Source organism: Balaenoptera acutorostrata, chromosome 3 (genome assembly GCF_949987535.1).
Source record: "Balaenoptera acutorostrata chromosome 3, mBalAcu1.1, whole genome shotgun sequence".
NCBI classification, from domain to species: Eukaryota; Metazoa; Chordata; class Mammalia; order Artiodactyla; family Balaenopteridae; genus Balaenoptera; species Balaenoptera acutorostrata.
Genome location: NC_080066.1, coordinates 175239486 through 175256410, shown reverse-complemented (window position 1 = coordinate 175256410; position 16925 = coordinate 175239486). Strand labels below are relative to the sequence as shown.

The 16925-nt window shown below is 41.7% G+C and overlaps 1 protein-coding gene across 2 annotated transcripts in view; it reads right to left on the bottom strand.

The window, feature by feature from the left end:
- AK7 (adenylate kinase 7) overlaps positions 1-16925 on the bottom strand; it is a 56703-nt gene that overhangs the window by 20566 nt on the left and 19212 nt on the right. For both annotated transcript variants that reach the window (XM_057544674.1, XM_057544675.1), the window contains exons 5-11: positions 15359-15469; positions 11693-11773; positions 7717-7805; positions 5720-5810; positions 4816-4893; positions 3525-3674; positions 243-371 (exon numbers count right to left, since the gene is read on the bottom strand). In XM_057544674.1, the coding sequence (XP_057400657.1) occupies positions 243-371; positions 3525-3674; positions 4816-4893; positions 5720-5810; positions 7717-7805; positions 11693-11773; positions 15359-15469 (729 nt within the window). The remainder of the gene's footprint in view (positions 1-242; positions 372-3524; positions 3675-4815; positions 4894-5719; positions 5811-7716; positions 7806-11692; positions 11774-15358; positions 15470-16925) is intronic.

The following is a 16925-nucleotide window of genomic DNA, read 5'->3' as shown; positions in this document are numbered from 1 at the left end:
AAGATATATTTTGAGCAACAGCTGGAGAAAGGCTAAATTTTAAGGGCAACCCGTGAAAGACGCTTCCAGAGGAAAAGCCATGTGGGTTTCTGTGTTTTCATAATGGAGCCAACAACAAAATCCAATTAAAATAACAAATCTCTTTGTAGGATGCCATGGAAAATTAGTGATTTCTTAATTATGACTAAGACAAAGCATTTTTAAAATATAAAAATTCCCAGTAAAGTAGTTAAAAGTGTTACCAGTTTTGCTATGGCTTCGGAAATGACATCCTTCAATTTAATGTGATGCAATTTGTAGTATTTGGACAACACTTCAGCGATGCTGGATTTTCCCACAGCAGGAGGACCAAGAATGCAAATTTTGATGGGCTAAAAGAGGAGAATAAGCATCATACAGGGAGCTCTGAACCATCTGTAGCTAGACAGTGTTCTTTACTTCAAGAGTCGGCCCTTTTAAGTCTCAGGATCCTGCAGGCTGACTCTCACTCCTCCATCAAGACCCCAGAGTCACTTCCTCCTGGTGTTTAATGAGCATCCACTACGTGCCCTGAGCTGGGCACGGGGCACACGACACTCAGCAGGATGTGAACCAAGTACTCAAGCATCACATGCTACCAGTTTCACCTTTGTGGTGCTACTCCTGTAAAGGCAGCAGAGAAATAGAATTTCTGGTCCACTATGCAGGGTGCTTAATTTATTGCCTGATGAACATTGTTTCTGGACTAAACCTGGTCTTTAATTAAACTTTTCTTTTTAAAAACAGTTAATTTAAAAAAATAATAAAAATAAATGAAAACAGTTAATTTATCCTAGTTTTTAAAAATACACCCATTTTTTTAAATTTTATTTTTTATTAGTTATTTATCTTATACATATTAGTGTATATATGTCAATTCCAATCTCCCAATTCATCCCACCACCACCACCGCACCCCACCCCTGAACCCCCCGCTTTCCTGCCCTTGGTGTCCATACGTTTGTTCTCTACATCTGAAAAATACACTCATTTTTAAAAAAAGTTTCTAGAAGCTCATCACATTCATAACTGGTGAGCAAATGTTTATTTCTAATAGAAATAAAAACATCGTTGACAAATAGTCATTTCTTTCAAAATGGTCCAAACAGTTGTGAAACTAAAGCCTGGTGTTTTGCAAGGCAAATTTTTAAAATTTTAAATTAAAAAAAAAATTTTTTTTTAAATCATGCCATTGAAAAGCATTTCCATGGGCAGAGTGTCCATGTGCTTAAAGACTACATAATTTCATGCACAGAGTTGGTTATCGTTATTATTACTACCATCATTATTATCAATACTACTACTATTGTTATTACTACTATTTGTCAGATGAGGAAGCCAAGGCTGTGAAGGGAGTGAGCAGGGCTACTGCAGTGGTGCTGGGTAGGGCGTGGTGGACGTGAATGACCCTGTCTGCTTAGGGACAGGCTCTCTCGGGGTGATGGCAATGACCAAGATGGCGGGCAGTGGAGGGTACCAGCGGTCAGGAGAGCATCTCTGGAGCTGAGTCTTGATGGACAGGGCTGGGCTCCGAGGTAGGCATGGTGCAGTCACCAAGGCCTGAGGTCCGGCTGTCAACTGGACAGGTTCATGTGCCTTGTTTCATCCACACACCAAGGGCGGACCTGTCTCCAGGGGTAAGCTCACCTCATCCGGGTACAAAACCAGAATGGTAGTTTATTCAGTCATAATGAGAAGTAGGGTTGCCACTGAACTCAGAACACTCTAAGTGCACGTGTCTGGCACATTTACCCCTCAAGGCAGACACGTTTAGAAAGTAGCTTGATGAGCTTTGATCAGACCAAGGAGAGCTGGATGAATGGACTGTTGAATGGTATTAGGTCAAGGTGATTGGATGCACCTGTCTGCACGGGGATGACTTTGGCTTGCTAAAGGAACTGGAGTTGTGGAGGCCCTTGGCTTGAGGCTGCATCTTGCTGGATGTCGCTGGTGTGGCACTGTCTACATTGTCCTTGGTCGTGTTTCCGGTTCTATGCTGCCAAGCTGACCAATGCCCCCAGGGATGGATAGACTCAGTTTAATTTTTAGATATGCTTACTCCTTCTATCATGTCCTGTCCAGTTTTGCTAATCAGGAACCTTATGGTCTCTTTAAGGTGTCTTGTCCCGTCTCTGCTCTGACTGGGTGTTGTTTTACGTTGACCCACAAACGACAGCACTAGTCTAACCTCTCAGGTTGCTCTGTGCCTCGGGACAGTCTCCAAGTAGAGCCATCGTGGGTGTCTCAGATGCTTAAAAGGATCGTTGTTTCTTTTTTTTTAAATTTTTAAAAAAATTTTTGGCCGTGCCACACAGCATGTGGGATCTTAGTTCTCCAGCCAGGGATCAAACCGGCGCCCCCTGCAGTGGAAGCACTGGAAGTGCAGAGTCTTAACCACTGAACCACCAGGGAAGTCTCGGATCATTGTTTCTTTTGCAAAGTGGTACATCTTTTTTTTTTTTTTTAATTACTTACTTAACATTTTTTTTTTTAATTTTTTCTTTCTAGTTTTTAAAGCGGCACATCTTTTACTGATTCTCAACAAGGCATGCTTTTCAGGAGAATATGGTTCTTAGGATACAATGGCAACTCTACTTGCTTTTATGCAGTATTTCCATGCATGATGGCAATTCAACTCTGATGGCGTCTGTTACTCATAGACTATAGTTTTCAGAATGCCTTCTCATGTCATATTTACTCTCATCTTTGGAATGCCTCCCTGGGATAAATCCAAAGATCTGGGCAAGCGCTGCATTTACCTGATTTCAGAGAGGGGTGTGTGGAGTCTCCATTGTAAGGCCATTCTAGCTAAGTTGGCATCTTAGCGAATCTGAATCCCTGACTAGCTGTGTGACCTTGAAGAAATTGCTCCATCTTCTGAGCCTTGGTTTCCTCGTCTATAATATGTAGATACGAATATCTATGAAAAGTTGTGGTGATTAAAATGACTGGCAAATCCCCTGGCCAACAAGAAAAGATCAAAGTAATCATCAGACGTCCCCAACCTCCTACCTACCCTTTCCCAGATGTATACCCGGGGTGAAACAGGCAGACCAGTAAGGTACCAGACATTTTCCCTTATAGGGACAACTCCGTGACAATCAGTCTGGGGCTTACTGTCATGTTCAATTTGTGTCAAGCATAACAATCATCTCTGTCAACTTAAAAATTTTTAATATTCAGTTGGCAAGTATCAATAGAGTATAGAGGTAGATTTTTTTGGCCTGGGCAATAGGTCAAATTTGAAAAAGAACTTGAGGGAATTCCCTGGTGGTCCAGTGGTTAGGACTCCACGCTTTCACTGCAGGGGGCACGGGTTTGATCCCTGGTTGGGGAACTAGGATCCCGCAAGCTGCGTGGTGTGGCCAAAAAAAAAAAAAGGTTGAAAAAGAACTTGAATTTAGAAATTCAGACATTTGAAAAAGTACTTTCATTGGTGTAATTACACCAGAAGTTTCATTTACTTTGCTTAAATCAGAAGCTTAAACAGGAAGTGGTTATAGTTACCAATAATCTTCTGCTTTGCTTGTACTCTTTGAGGATACTGTTGATATTTTCCACAAATCCTGCTTGGGCGAACCATCGAATGTTAAAATTTTCCTTCACAAAGAGTGTTTCCATTCTCAAATTGACCAGTAAATGGTCAATATCCTCTTGCTAAGAGATAAAGGAACATTAGAGATTTGTCCTTTTTTTTTTTTCCCACTTGAGAGTTATAACAAACCCAAATCACTGAAGTTACTGAAGAAAAAAATATGAACACATTCACTAAACATGGCCGTCAACTAACGCAGCTCTAAGTTTTGACAGAGCACCTGCTGTGAGACTCTGTGACCCTAAACTTCCCCCACATCTCCTCTCTTGTGACGGGCAGCATCCTGGCTTGTACAGTGACACAAGCAACTCAAAGAGTAGGGAGATACTAGAAGCCCAAGTGGAAGGTTTCCTTCTTCCTTTTTTTTGTTTTTTTTTTACAAATTTTAATACTACCTATTTTTTGAGTAGTGCAATCACACGGTTCAAAATCCAAAAGAACAAAAAGTATAGGGGCAAAATCCAAAAAGTATAGGGGAAACTTATACACACTACCGTATATAAAATAGATAACCAACAAGGACCTACTGTATAGCACAGGGAACTCTACTCAGTATTTTGTAATAACCTATAAGGGAAAAGAATCTGAAAAAAAAAAAAAAATATATATATATATGTATAACTGAATCACTTTGCTGTACACCTGAAACTAACACAACATTGGAAATCAACTATATTTCAATTAAAAAAAAAAGTAGAGGGGAAAGCACTCCCTCTGGTCCCCATCACCACCCACCCAGCTCTGCTCCGCAGAGGCAACCAATGATATCAGTTCTTTCAGAAACATGTTCCCATGCACTGTTTTGTTGCAATTTATTCCTAAAAATATTATATTCTAAAACAAGCTGGAAGAATGCACTGCATGACTAAAACTGTACTTTCGTTGCTGCTGTGATGGAATCAGAAATTCAGCCTCCTGTTTGAATTTTTGAAAGAGGCCAAAGAGAGCAACACCCAGTGTTTGTATAGCATTTTACACATCAGACAGCTTTCAAATACGTTTTCTGACCACAACCTCTGAGAGTTTTTCAAAAAAAGAAAAAACAAAAAACAACAGGCTCACAGAGGTGAAGAGGAAGTTGCGATAGGTAAGACTCTCAGCGGTGCAGGAGGAGCTGAAATGAACTTGGAGGCCAGGTCTTCTGACTCAAGAACCAACACCTTCAGGACAAGAGTAGAAAAGAAGAATCTCTTATATACTAACTGTTAAGTCCTTGGTTAGGAAAGCATTTTCTTTGGGTACTTTCTGGATTTTCCCAGGGCCAGTACTTTTGCTGATGCACTGTTAGGGAAAAATAGAATTATTATTTGGTTGACCTGTAAGATTTCAATATAAAATTTCTCAAATGAATATAAACATAACTGAATACAAAAAAAAAATTTTGAAAAGCAATGGGGGAGATCCCTGAGGGTATTCACTGGTGTATTTGTTCCACACGTAGACGAGCACAGAGATGAATAAGGCCCAATCTCTGCCCTCAGGGAGCCCCCAGTCTGAAAAGGGAGAGACAGATGCTTGTGTGTATTGTCTGATGCTAGGCGTCTGGAAGAGAGGTGCTTGCCCATGGGGGAGGTGGGATGGAGCCAGGAGGGTGCAGAGGAAGATGTCTGAGCTGAATCTTAAAAATTAGTAGGGGTGGCCAAGGAAAGGGCGAGAGAAGGCTGCACTGGCTGGGCCAGCTGGGCCGTAAGGTGACAGGTGGCTTTAGCCAGAGCAGCCCAGATAGGAAAGGGGGCCCTCAGAGACACAGAGCTCCTGGAAGCCGCCAGTAGGTTTGGTGAACTTGACCATATGAGTACTTTGAGGAACAAGTCACAGATAGATTTTAGTATCGCGGTGTGTGATTTGTGTGTGTGTGTGAGCCCTACAGTGGACTTTTTTTGCTCCCCTCCATGCATATACTGGAGAAAAAAACATTGTGGTTGTAATTTCCCAATACATATACTGCAGATACAAATAGCAAGCTTGGGTTTAAGGATGTTGTATTTTAGGAGTCCCCGGTCTTGTTAGCACTCCTGATTCCATAATTATAATACTTTGGCGGGGGTGGGGGCGAGGGTAAAATGATTTAAGAGATGCCATCCAACCTGGGAGGACATGGCTATACCTTGACAAAGTCTTCCAGCGTATGAACTGACTCGTCCACAGCCACGAGGTAACGGAACTTTGGCACGTGGTCTATGACGTTCTGTATCACTCTGCAGACCGCCAGGGGACATCAGCCCCAGAGGGAATAAACAAAGGAGATGTAGTAAAGAGAATTCACTGGATGCCACCCCCATGGGCCAGATGCCAGGTTTGGTGATTTAGCAATTATCTTATTTCCAGCAAGGTCAGGGTTGGGATGATGGTCCCCACTCTACAGTGAAGGAAGCTGGTAAAGAGTTAAGTGACACTTCTCGGGCTGAAGAGCTAATGGGAAGGTAGAAGGGCCGGGTTGGAAGCCAGGTCCACCTGGCTCCAGATTCGCCCCAAGTACAAGAGTAGCTGAGCCCCGACAGGACTTGCGTTGATGAAGTCCGCTTACCCAGTGGCTCATTAAAGTCCCAAAGCAATGCTTTGGGGAAGGTGTTTCACAAAGTAAAACACAGATTCACAGAAGCTGTAGCTCCTTAAGTCACATAGCACGGAGTGGCTTACATTTCCTACCCTGGATTAATTATGAATGATGGGCAACATGTCTGAGGGCTGAACTCCGTCAGGCCTGTGCTGTGGGCTTTCCAGGTGTTACCCCATGGAATTCTCAGAACAAACCTATCAGATAAGGCTATTATCATCCGCATCTCACAAATGAGAAAATCAGACCCAAAGGGGTTAAGCAACTTTCCCAAATTCACACAGCTAGTGAGAGGCAGAACAGGGATTTGAATACAGATGAAAAAAATTCCAGAGAAACAATAGTGAATGGAAAACTGTCACCAGACTGTAAATTCTACCTCCATCTCAGCTTCCTTTTCAGTCAAATGAAAATAAAACAAACGCACCTGTCTAAATATCCATTTCATATTTGTTTTATATTAATCTCACAGAACATTTCCTCTTGTAGCTTCTTTCTTTGTTAAATATTTGACAATCTTCAAGAAACTTGTTGGGAAAAAATGCTACCGCAAGGGCCCCCGAGTCCTCGTGTAATGGGAATAATTTAATTAATTTAATAATGTAAGATTCTTTCACAACTTTAAAACCTGGTAATGTAATCATGTAAAACCTCTGCAGGAAAAAAGGGTCCGTGTCAGCCCTGCCGTGTCCAGTGTCAATGTTGGCTGGAGCAGATCTAGGTTTTGTGTGGAGTCCGAAGCTTAGACAACTTAGGGAATCCCTCTTTGAGAACAATAATGAAAATGAAGTTTAGGGGCGTGGAAGGGACCCATGCAGGGGAGGGTCCTGAAGTTTAAGCTTCATTGTTTCCCAGTAAATCTGTAAATCCGCCTGGGATTGAGACTAATTTAATAGTGGCTGGTGGATGAGAGAAAGAGGTGGGGGGATCTAGAAACCAGAAAGAATCCCAGAGAGGTGCTACTCCCTCCTGTGGGGTGAGCCGAGGAGTTGACAGAATAAAGCCCCTGGAACTCGAAATGTAGAAGCGATGAACTGCAAATAAAGCGAACCCTATCCCTGACTTAGTGTTTAAGTCAGTGTCTGCAAAGAAGGAGAAGGGGACCTGGGGATACTCTGTGAGTCTGATAAACACGTGTTAACATCACTTAACAATTGCCAAAAAAAAAAAAGAAAAAAAGCTTCTGGTTTATAGTTCACAAATTTCTGGAATTTAAGTTGGTGGGCTGGACGTATTAGTCTCATCTGGGACAAAGGGCCGGGTCCCCAGAATGCATATAAAGAGTTCTTTTCCCAAATTGGAAGACATGCTATTCTGCTGGTAAGGTTTCTAAAAGGTGAACTTGAACTTGCTCTCAGAAGTGTGGAGCTTTTAGCTGATGGACACTATTTCATCAGATGCAAAGTGGAGATGATAAAAGTACCTTCTGCTTGGGGTTGCTGGAAGAAGAAATACAATAATACACGTGCGGGTCTTAGCACTTGGTAAGAAACACACATGGTAGTCAACTAATTCTCGGGAAGTCATATATCTGGTAGAATACTTACCCTGCTAGATCAAGAACATGAATTGCTGGAATTACATTTGTTCCATCTCCAAAAACTGGTAATGCAGGGACCTCACCCGACCAAGCTAGCTAAAAGAAAGAAAAGCAAAAGCATATTTTCCCCAGTTATGTGTGCCTGACTATTACAGCTCACAGACAGAGCCATAGTCAGAGGCATCCAAAAAGATCTATCTATCCGATGAAATAATAGCCTCAAGATGTTTTGTAAATCAGTTCTGATGAGATTTAGCTGCTGATCAAATCCTATTAAGAGAAATAAAGTGCAACCTCAGGGCTGAAATACTTTTCAAGAAATCATAATCTCATCAGCTGTCTTTAGCGGTCATCTACATAGAAAGAAAATACTCTAGTATGCATGGTGTCTTTAATTCTCATAAAAGTGAGAATTAAAATGTAAAATTACCCCCACTGGCTGGGGGTAATTATCATCAGTCTGTAGATGAAATGCTTAGTGGATAAAGTATCCTCCAGGACATTACACTTCCGATGAGTCCCTTAGACTGGATTTGAACCCTGATCTTCAGAGTCCAAATCCTTGCCTTTTCCCTTCATTAAATATTTCAGTAAATAAATAGATAGTCTGGGTACTGTTTAACCGTCATGTACTAGATGATTCTATATTGCTTTTCAAGCGTGAAAGAGGTAGGGGTTGGGGGCCACAGCAGCCCACTGGACCTTGTAAGATATTTTGGACTTGGGGCAACCATTGAAGGGTTTTAAGCAGGGAAGTGACATCATTGGATTTGCTTTGGTTGCCTTGTGAAGGGACGATGGGAAGTAAGAGTTTAAATGAAGAGACGGAGGTCATGACAGGTGAGGACAAGAGAGGGTTTCTCCTAGCCTTTGGGTAGGGAGTTGGACGTGTTGGGTTGGAGAGAAGGGAGATATTGGGGAGGTTGTCTCTAGAGGACTTGGGGATCTTGTGATGGATGAGAAAGAGGAAGGAGTTGGGTTCTGATTGGCGCAGCTGGGTGGAAGGTGGTCCAATTTTCTGAGGTGGGGCCCTGGAGGAGCCGCAGGTATGGGGGTGATTGTCGATGTAGTTTGGATTTGTGAAACATCCAAGTTGAGGTGATGGATCTGCAGAGTGAGAACTAAGGCGAGGGAGTCCCGCTGGAGACTGACGTCTGAGAGTCATTGGCACCAGTCATGGACTTGAACAGCCCAACCCAGGGAAAGAGTGTAGATGGAGAAGACAAGAGGGTCCCGGGCAGAGGCCTGGAAGGCCAGCATCCGGTGGTCAGGTAGGTAAAAGCGAGCTGAGCATGGGCAGAGAGAAAGAGCTTTCTTTAGCTCATCCTCTTCAGCTGTCATATCTCTTGTATTAAAAAACCAACCAGTCAACACTTTCCTGATACTTCTTTTTCTGGCTCCTGCTTTCTTTTTCTGCCCCATTTTACAGTAAAATCTCTCAGAATACTTCTCTATTCTCACCATCTCCACTTCCTCTCTTCGTGCTCCCTCTTGAACCTACTCATATCAGGCTTTTGTTCTACCCAATTCCAAAAATATCCAGGTCAATCCTCAGGTCTCATCTTACTTGATTATCTGCAGTGTGTGACATGGTTGGTCATTATTTCGTTTTAGAGACACTTCTTTCACGTGTCTTTTTACACACTCCCCTCTTGGTTCACTGGGAACTCCTCCTCAGCTGCCTTTCCCGACTCCCTCCCATATCCTTGTAAATCTCCAAATATAGGAGTGTCCCAAGACTCAGCCCTGAGACCTCTTCTCTTCTCCATACTCATTCTCTACGTGATGTCATCCAGTCTTATGGTTTTAAATTCCACCCATATGCTGATGGCTTCCAAGGTTATAACTCTAGTCCTGACTACCTCCATAATCTCCAAACGCAACTCCCACCTTCCAGTGCAACGTCCAACTCCCTCCCTGCTGAGTATCGACACTTGGATGTCAGCCATCTCAAACTCAACGTGTCTAAGCTGAGCTCCTGAACTTCCCATTGATTGCATACCTCGCCCTAATCTGTCCCTTCCCAGTTTTCCCCATCTCAGTAAATAGCAACTCCCTACTTCCGGTTACTTGCACCAAAATCCTTAAAGTCATCTTTTACTTTCTCTCTGTCACCCTTACATCCAAGCTTTGAACCAATCCCATTGGCTTCATCTTCAAAACATCCCAAATCCCAACAATCTTCAGTATCTCCACCATTTCCACCCAGGTCTTAGGCACTACCCTGCTCTTGCCCCCCTACAGTACATTCTCAACTCAGCAGAAGAACAGCGTTATCCTTGAAAACTTAAGACAGATTAGGCCACTTCTATGCTCAAAATAGTCTGTTTCGCAACCCACTCAGAATAAAAGCCCAAACCCTCACAATGGGCTACAAAGCTGGGATCCACCTGGCTCCTCCATCACCTCTTTGACTCCATCACCCACCATCCTCCAGCACTTTTAGCCACATTGGTCTTCTTGCTGCTCCTTAACCCAGCCAGCACGTTTCTGCCCTGGTTCTTTGCACTTGCAATGCCCACTGCCTTTCCCTAGGAAGCCACGTAGCTGGCTCCCCATTGCCTTTCACTGTCTGCTCAAATGTCACATCATTAGAAAGGCCCTCCTCACATGAAAAGATGCTCAACTAATTATTAAAGAAATGCAAATCAAAACTACAATGAGGTACCACCTCACACTGGTCAGAATGGCCATCATTAAAAAGTCTACATATAACAAATGCTGGAGAGGGTGCGGAGAAAAGGGAACCCTCCTACACTGTTGGTGGGAATGTAAATTGGTGCAGCCACTATGGAAAACGGTATGGAGGTTCCTCAAAAAACTAAAAATAGAGTTGCCATATGATCCAGCAATCCTGGGCATATATCCAGACAAAACTATGACTCAAAAAGATACATGCACCCCTATGTTTATAGCAGCACTATTCACAATAGCCACGACGTGGAAACAACCTAAATGTCCATCGATAGATGAATGAATAAAGATGTGCAACATATATACAATGGAATACTACTCAGACATAAAAAAAGAATGAAATAATGCCATTTGCAGCAACATGGATGGACCTAGAGATGATAATACTAAGTGAAGTAAGTCGGAAAGAGAAAGACAAATACCATATGATATCACTTATATGTGGAATCTAAAACATGACACAAACGAACTTATCTACGAAACAGAAACAGACTCACAGACATAGAGAACAGACTTGTGGTTGCCAAGGGAGAGGAGGGATGTGGGAGGGATGGAGTGGGAGTTTGGGATTAGCAGATGCAAACTATTATATACAGAATGGATAAACAACAAGGTCCTACCGTATAACACAGGAAACTAGATTCAATATCTGGTGATTAACCATAATGGAAAAGAATATGAAAAAGAATATCTATATATATACAAATATATATTTATATATATATCTGAATCACTGTGCTGTATAGCAGAAATTAACACAACATTGTAAATCAACTGTACTACAGTAAAATAAATATAAAAATTAAATAAAATTTTTAAAAAAAGGCCTTCCTCAACCATCATATAAAGACATAACCCCCCAACCCTAGCCCCACATGCTCTATCTACCTTTCTCTGCTTCATTGTTTTCCAGATTACTTTTCAACATCTGAAACACTCTGTTTACTGGCTAACTTGTTTATTATCTATCACTCTTCTTCTCCACCCACTAGAATGTAAGCTCCACAAGGGCAGGGACTTTATTATGTTGTGTTCCCAGTATCTACAATGGTTTCTAGTACATGGCAGGCACTGGATCAACATTTGTCTCATGAGTGAAAGGAGATCCATTTTTTTCTTTATTATTCTGAGAGTGGGAAATACAAGAAAAAGAGGTAGTTATGTTGGACATCCATATTTTCCTTAACTTTCTGCTATTAAACGGGCCTAGCCAGTATATAACCTTCGAATTGTGTAACCTTAATGTAAAACACTTAAAAAAAAAAGTTATAGTCATGGAAAAGTCATACCTTAAAAAAAGCATGTAAGATGCCTCCTTCCATTCCATACTGAAGTCCAGCAGCAACTACGTAAGTGGCAAATTTTCTGACCTATTAGATAAAATGCAAGAAAAAAGCTAAATATATTATTATGAACTACATTGAATCAGATTATTTTTAGTGATTATTTTAAATGAGCACTTCAGTAAGTCTCATCACCTCTTTCAAGCTCCTAGTGTACTGTTTAGGACAAAAAGAGCATCTCTTAAAAGGCGGGGAACTCAACCCCACTGACCAGTATTAAAATTTAATTGGGACTCAATTAAATGAAAGCCAGAGTTTATTATTTGTGAAGACTTACCACCTTTAAGTGCCATGCCGGGCACCTAAAGGCAAAGGAAGATGTAAAAATCTGTCCTTCCATGATGGTCTTTAATTACCTAGTAGGGGAGGGGGACATACGTAGAACCAAGGAATTTGGTGATGGGCCTTAATATGAGGATTTTAATAGACATGGAGTTCCCTTCATCCAGGAGGAGTAATTTAGGTGCTGGGAGAATTTGCCTCAATACTCAACTATTTTTTACTGTCATCAAGGTACTAGCAGCTACACTGTGTAGAAACAGGCTTTTTGGCATGTTGAAAAGCTTAAGGCAGAGGTAATACTTAGGGATACCTGGGCACTGATTCTCTTCCTCTGATGCTCTCCACTCTCATAATCCAATAACCACGTGGCTTTGATGATGTTTAACTTAACAATCCAGAGAGACTCATGCAATGGCTTGTGCAATTTTTTCTGTATTGCTAATGTGAGGTCCAAGTATAAAAGGTGCAATGACCAACAAAGATCTGTTTAGGTTCCATTAAACATTTGACTCATGAGCTGCCCCACTTGAGATTTTTAATCTTTGGTTAATTACACTGGGGATTTAATCTAACCCGAGAGAGTGTGATTTGTGAGCATATGTGTACTCTGACCGGCCTCTTCTTGCTAATTCATCATCCAATTAGAACGCTGTAGTTGGTGTCAGAAGTAGAATTATCAATACAGACACCCTCCATCACCACTGTGATTCGATTTGGGAAGGTTGGATGTTGGTAAGTTGAAGAGACAATCATGAACTGAGGATGGAACCCAAGTAGAGACCAGAAAATCCCCCCTCACACACACCCTCATCCCTGATATGAAAGAACTGGGGTCTCTGAATGAGCTTTTTGAGGAGGAACCATATCATCATAACTGACCTACATTCCTGTACATCTGGATGAGTGGATAAGAGAGGCAAGGACAAGGTGACCCAGTCCCCTGGCTCTTCCTACCTGTCCTAGGGAAAGTGATGTGAAAATGCCCCAAAGGATTTAAAAAGCCTATGAACTTGCCTCAAAAACTAAACTGGTCCACCCTCTTGTGTTTATAATATAGCATGTAAATATAAATGTGATTACTGCACATGTGGTGACAGTTGATGAACACTGGACATCCAGCCCCAGGAGTGCAGAGACCACGTCTGTTTTGTTCATGGCTGTGAGGTCAGCTCTTAGCCACAGTGCCTGTTACATAGCAAGATCTTAACGGATATGAGTTAAATGATTCCTTCCAAGGTTCTACCTATTTGATGAAAAACACTAGGTTACAGAAGGGTTATTAAAGATGACCAAGTTGGCCAGATCAACCTTATCTTATTAATTGTTCAGAAAAGAGTGATTAGGAAAGCTTGGGATTAAAAAAAATAATTTTTGAAATTAAATTTTGATCGTATAATTTAGAGCATGGGACATATTTAATGTTTTTATGATAAAAAAAATATTAAGATGACACTATTTCTCTAATTTATTTAATTTATTTATTTATTTATTTTGGCTGTGCCACACAGCTTGTGGGATCTTAGTTCCCAGACCAGGGATCGAACCCGTGGCCCTTGCAATGGAAGCGCAGAGTCCTAACCACTGGACTACCAGGGAATTCCCTATTTCTCCATTTTAGACTATCATTCACATCCATTATTTTTGCATGTGTGATCATGCCTTCTCAATCAGTGAATTTGAAATAAATGATCAAGAAATCATGAATTTTCTATTTGGGGCAATGTCCAAAGTTTAATAAAATAATATAGTTGTAGGATTTGGAGTTGGAAGAAATTTAGATTTTCTAGTCTAACCCCTTTATTTTACTTACTTAACTCCAAAAGTTGAATGACTTGGCTAAGGTCATAAGTTAATGGGTAGAAAAGGGACTAGAATGCCTAATCCCATGTTTTTTCCTTCAAATATTTTATACTCACAGTGTTTGTATTGCCAAGTAAAAAAAAATGTTTTTAATAAAATAAAAACATTTACTAGTAGGACAGAATTGAAGGACCAAGTTCCTACTGTAATATCGTCTGGGACCACTAGGTGTCATCTTAGAACTATCATTACATATCACTACTGTAGGTCTTCCGATAATGGGAAAAACGCAGTGGATGGAACCTTTAGAGGTTTAGGCGTTTTGTATAAATTCTACCTAAGTTAAATGAGGATGATGATGATAGCACTTAATTCACAGAATTGTGAGGATTACATATGAGACATAGGAGGATTACATGAGGTACTGTAAGTAATACATCTGGCGCAGTGCCTGGTGCATGGTAAGCAAGCCCTCAATAATTTTTAGCTGTTACTACTTATTCATCACCATTGTCATCTATTTTGATAAAAGATAAGAGAAATAAAACAATTTTATAATATATGGATTTCAAAATGATAACTTTTGCTGCAACAGAAGGCTAATAAGCTCTTCTTTTTGTTTACGTGAACTTCCCAGCTAGAGGTGTGTCAGTAATCAGTGACATGGACGTGTCAGGATCAACTACTGAATGACGGAGTTTTGGAGTCAGGAAAAAATAAGAACAAAACCCACAGGCTTTGGTATCTGATGGATCCAGCTTTGAATCCCAGCTCCGCTCTTTCCCACAGTGTCTGCATTTGTGAAATGGGAATAATTATGTATGTACATGAGACAGTTGTTGTCAGGAGTAGATCAGACGAGGCTAAGAAGTGCTCAGCACACTGCTCAGCAAATCCTAGCTATGCGACCTTGAGCCAGTTACTTAACCTCTGGAAGCTTCCGTCTCCTTGTTTGCAAGATGAGGTTTATTTTTATTTTTATTTATTTATTTTGGCTGCTCGGCTTGTGGGATTTTAGTTCCCTGACCAGGGATTGAACCCGGGCCCTCAGCAGTGAAAGCGCTGAGTCCTAATCACTGGACCAGCAGGGAATTCCCTGTAAGATGAGGTTTATATGCACTTTTCAGAGTTGCTGTAAGAAGCTAATGAGATCGAGTCTGGAAAAAGGGGAAATGTGGTTCCCTCTTCCCCATTCCCACTCTGAGTTACTTGCCTCTTCTGGACCAAGGGACTCTTTGGACCTACAGACCCCTTAGGAGGTGAGGGCTTGAGCTCTGCTGGGGAATCCATACAAGGCTTCCATCTTAGGGTGCTGGAACAGAACGTGGGGCAGGACCTGGGACAGTGCCTCTTGGGGGAGCCTGAAGCTCGGAGCTCTGTGGGTGTAAGGACGTGGGAACTAAATACAGAAGTGGGGAGCGAGCTGACATGATACACGTAGAGTATGTGGAACAGTCCTGACCATGTGCATTGTAAGCTGCTTCCAAAAGAGCTTTTCTTACCCTAAAGGTTCTACTACTGGAGACTTACCTTTTTCCCAAACTTGAGAACCATTTTTTCAGCATTTATGTGGTCCAGAAAATTAGGATGGTGCTTTCTTCTTCGATAATCCTCTTCAGTAAATGGAATCTCAGAATCATCCTATGAGAGAAAAAAGGCCAAACTCCATGTGTTAGAGCTACGGAAACTGCTAAGCCCGCAGATGCTAGGGACACTATGTGCCTTTAAGCTCAAGTAAAGCATTCTGAAAACTACTGCTTATTTTTATAGTGATTTAATTCTCTTGAAAATGCTTTAGCTAGCCAGATTCTATCATTTAAACTTAATTTAAACAAAATTAAAAATTTTAATGTCTTCTTTTATTTTGTAGAGACAGTGACATGTTGTCACTGTGATTCCATAAAGGCATTAAAAAACCCATTTCTTAATAGTTCTTGTGATGTGTGTAGTTTCTTTTTTTTTTAATGTGTCTTTTTTTTTTTAAGGATTTTCTTATTTATTTATTTATTTATTTTATTTTATTTTTGGCTGTGTTGGGTCTTCGGTTCGTGCGAGGGCTTTCTCCAGTTGCGGCAAGCGGGGGCCACTCTTCATCGCGGTGCGGGGACCGCTCTTCATCGCGGTGCGCGGGCCTTTCTCTATCGCGGCCCCTCCCGTCGCGGGGCACAGGCTCCAGACGCGCAGGCTCAGCAATTGTGGCTCACGGGCCCAGCTGCTCCGTGGCATGTGGGATCTTCCCAGACCAGGGCTCGAACCCGTGTCCCCTGCATTAGCAGGCAGATTCTCAACCACTGCGCCACCAGGGAAGCCCCTTAATGTGTCTTTTTTAAAAAATGTCTTTAGTTCTTTTATTTAGTTATTTATTTTTAATTAATTAATTAATTTCATTTATTTATTTTTGGCTGTGTTGGGTCTTCTGTGCTGCGTGCGGGCTTTCTCTAGTTGCGGAGAGCGGGGGGCTACTCTTTGTTGTGGTGCGCGGGCTTCTCATTGCGGTGGCTTCTCTTGTTGCGGAGCACGGGCTCTAGGCGCGCGGGCTTCAGTAGTTGTGGTGCGTAGGCTTAGCTGCTCCACGGCATGTGGGATCTTCCCGAACCAGGGTTCGATCCCGTGTCCCCTGCATTGGCAGGCGGATTCTTAAGCACTGTGCCACCAGGGAAGCCCTCATTTTTTAAATCTAAATTGTGTGTGTTTTTTCTCTTTTCCACACTGCCTCTTTCCCTCAAATTCATCCCATGTTAATGAGAACATACCATGTGCAAGTTTCTGTCTCAGGCTTTAAAAAATGGCTTCATGGGATAAGATATCAGTTTGCCCTAAGAATCAGGAAAGAAAAAGAAAAATATTTCCCTATACTGAGCTGTTCAGCACTCAGTGTCTCCACAACTCACCCTGCTGTACACCCCTCCCATGGAAGGACAATGAACTAAAAACTTCCTGGAGAATCAAAGGGAGAAACTGAGATCCATGATACAGAGTGATTTCCCCCAAATCCATCCAGATTTAGAGGTCCTATTTGGAGTAGGATTTCTAAAATATACAGTCCAATCAGGAGCCTTTCAATCACATCACATTGGTATAAGTTAAATAACCAGCC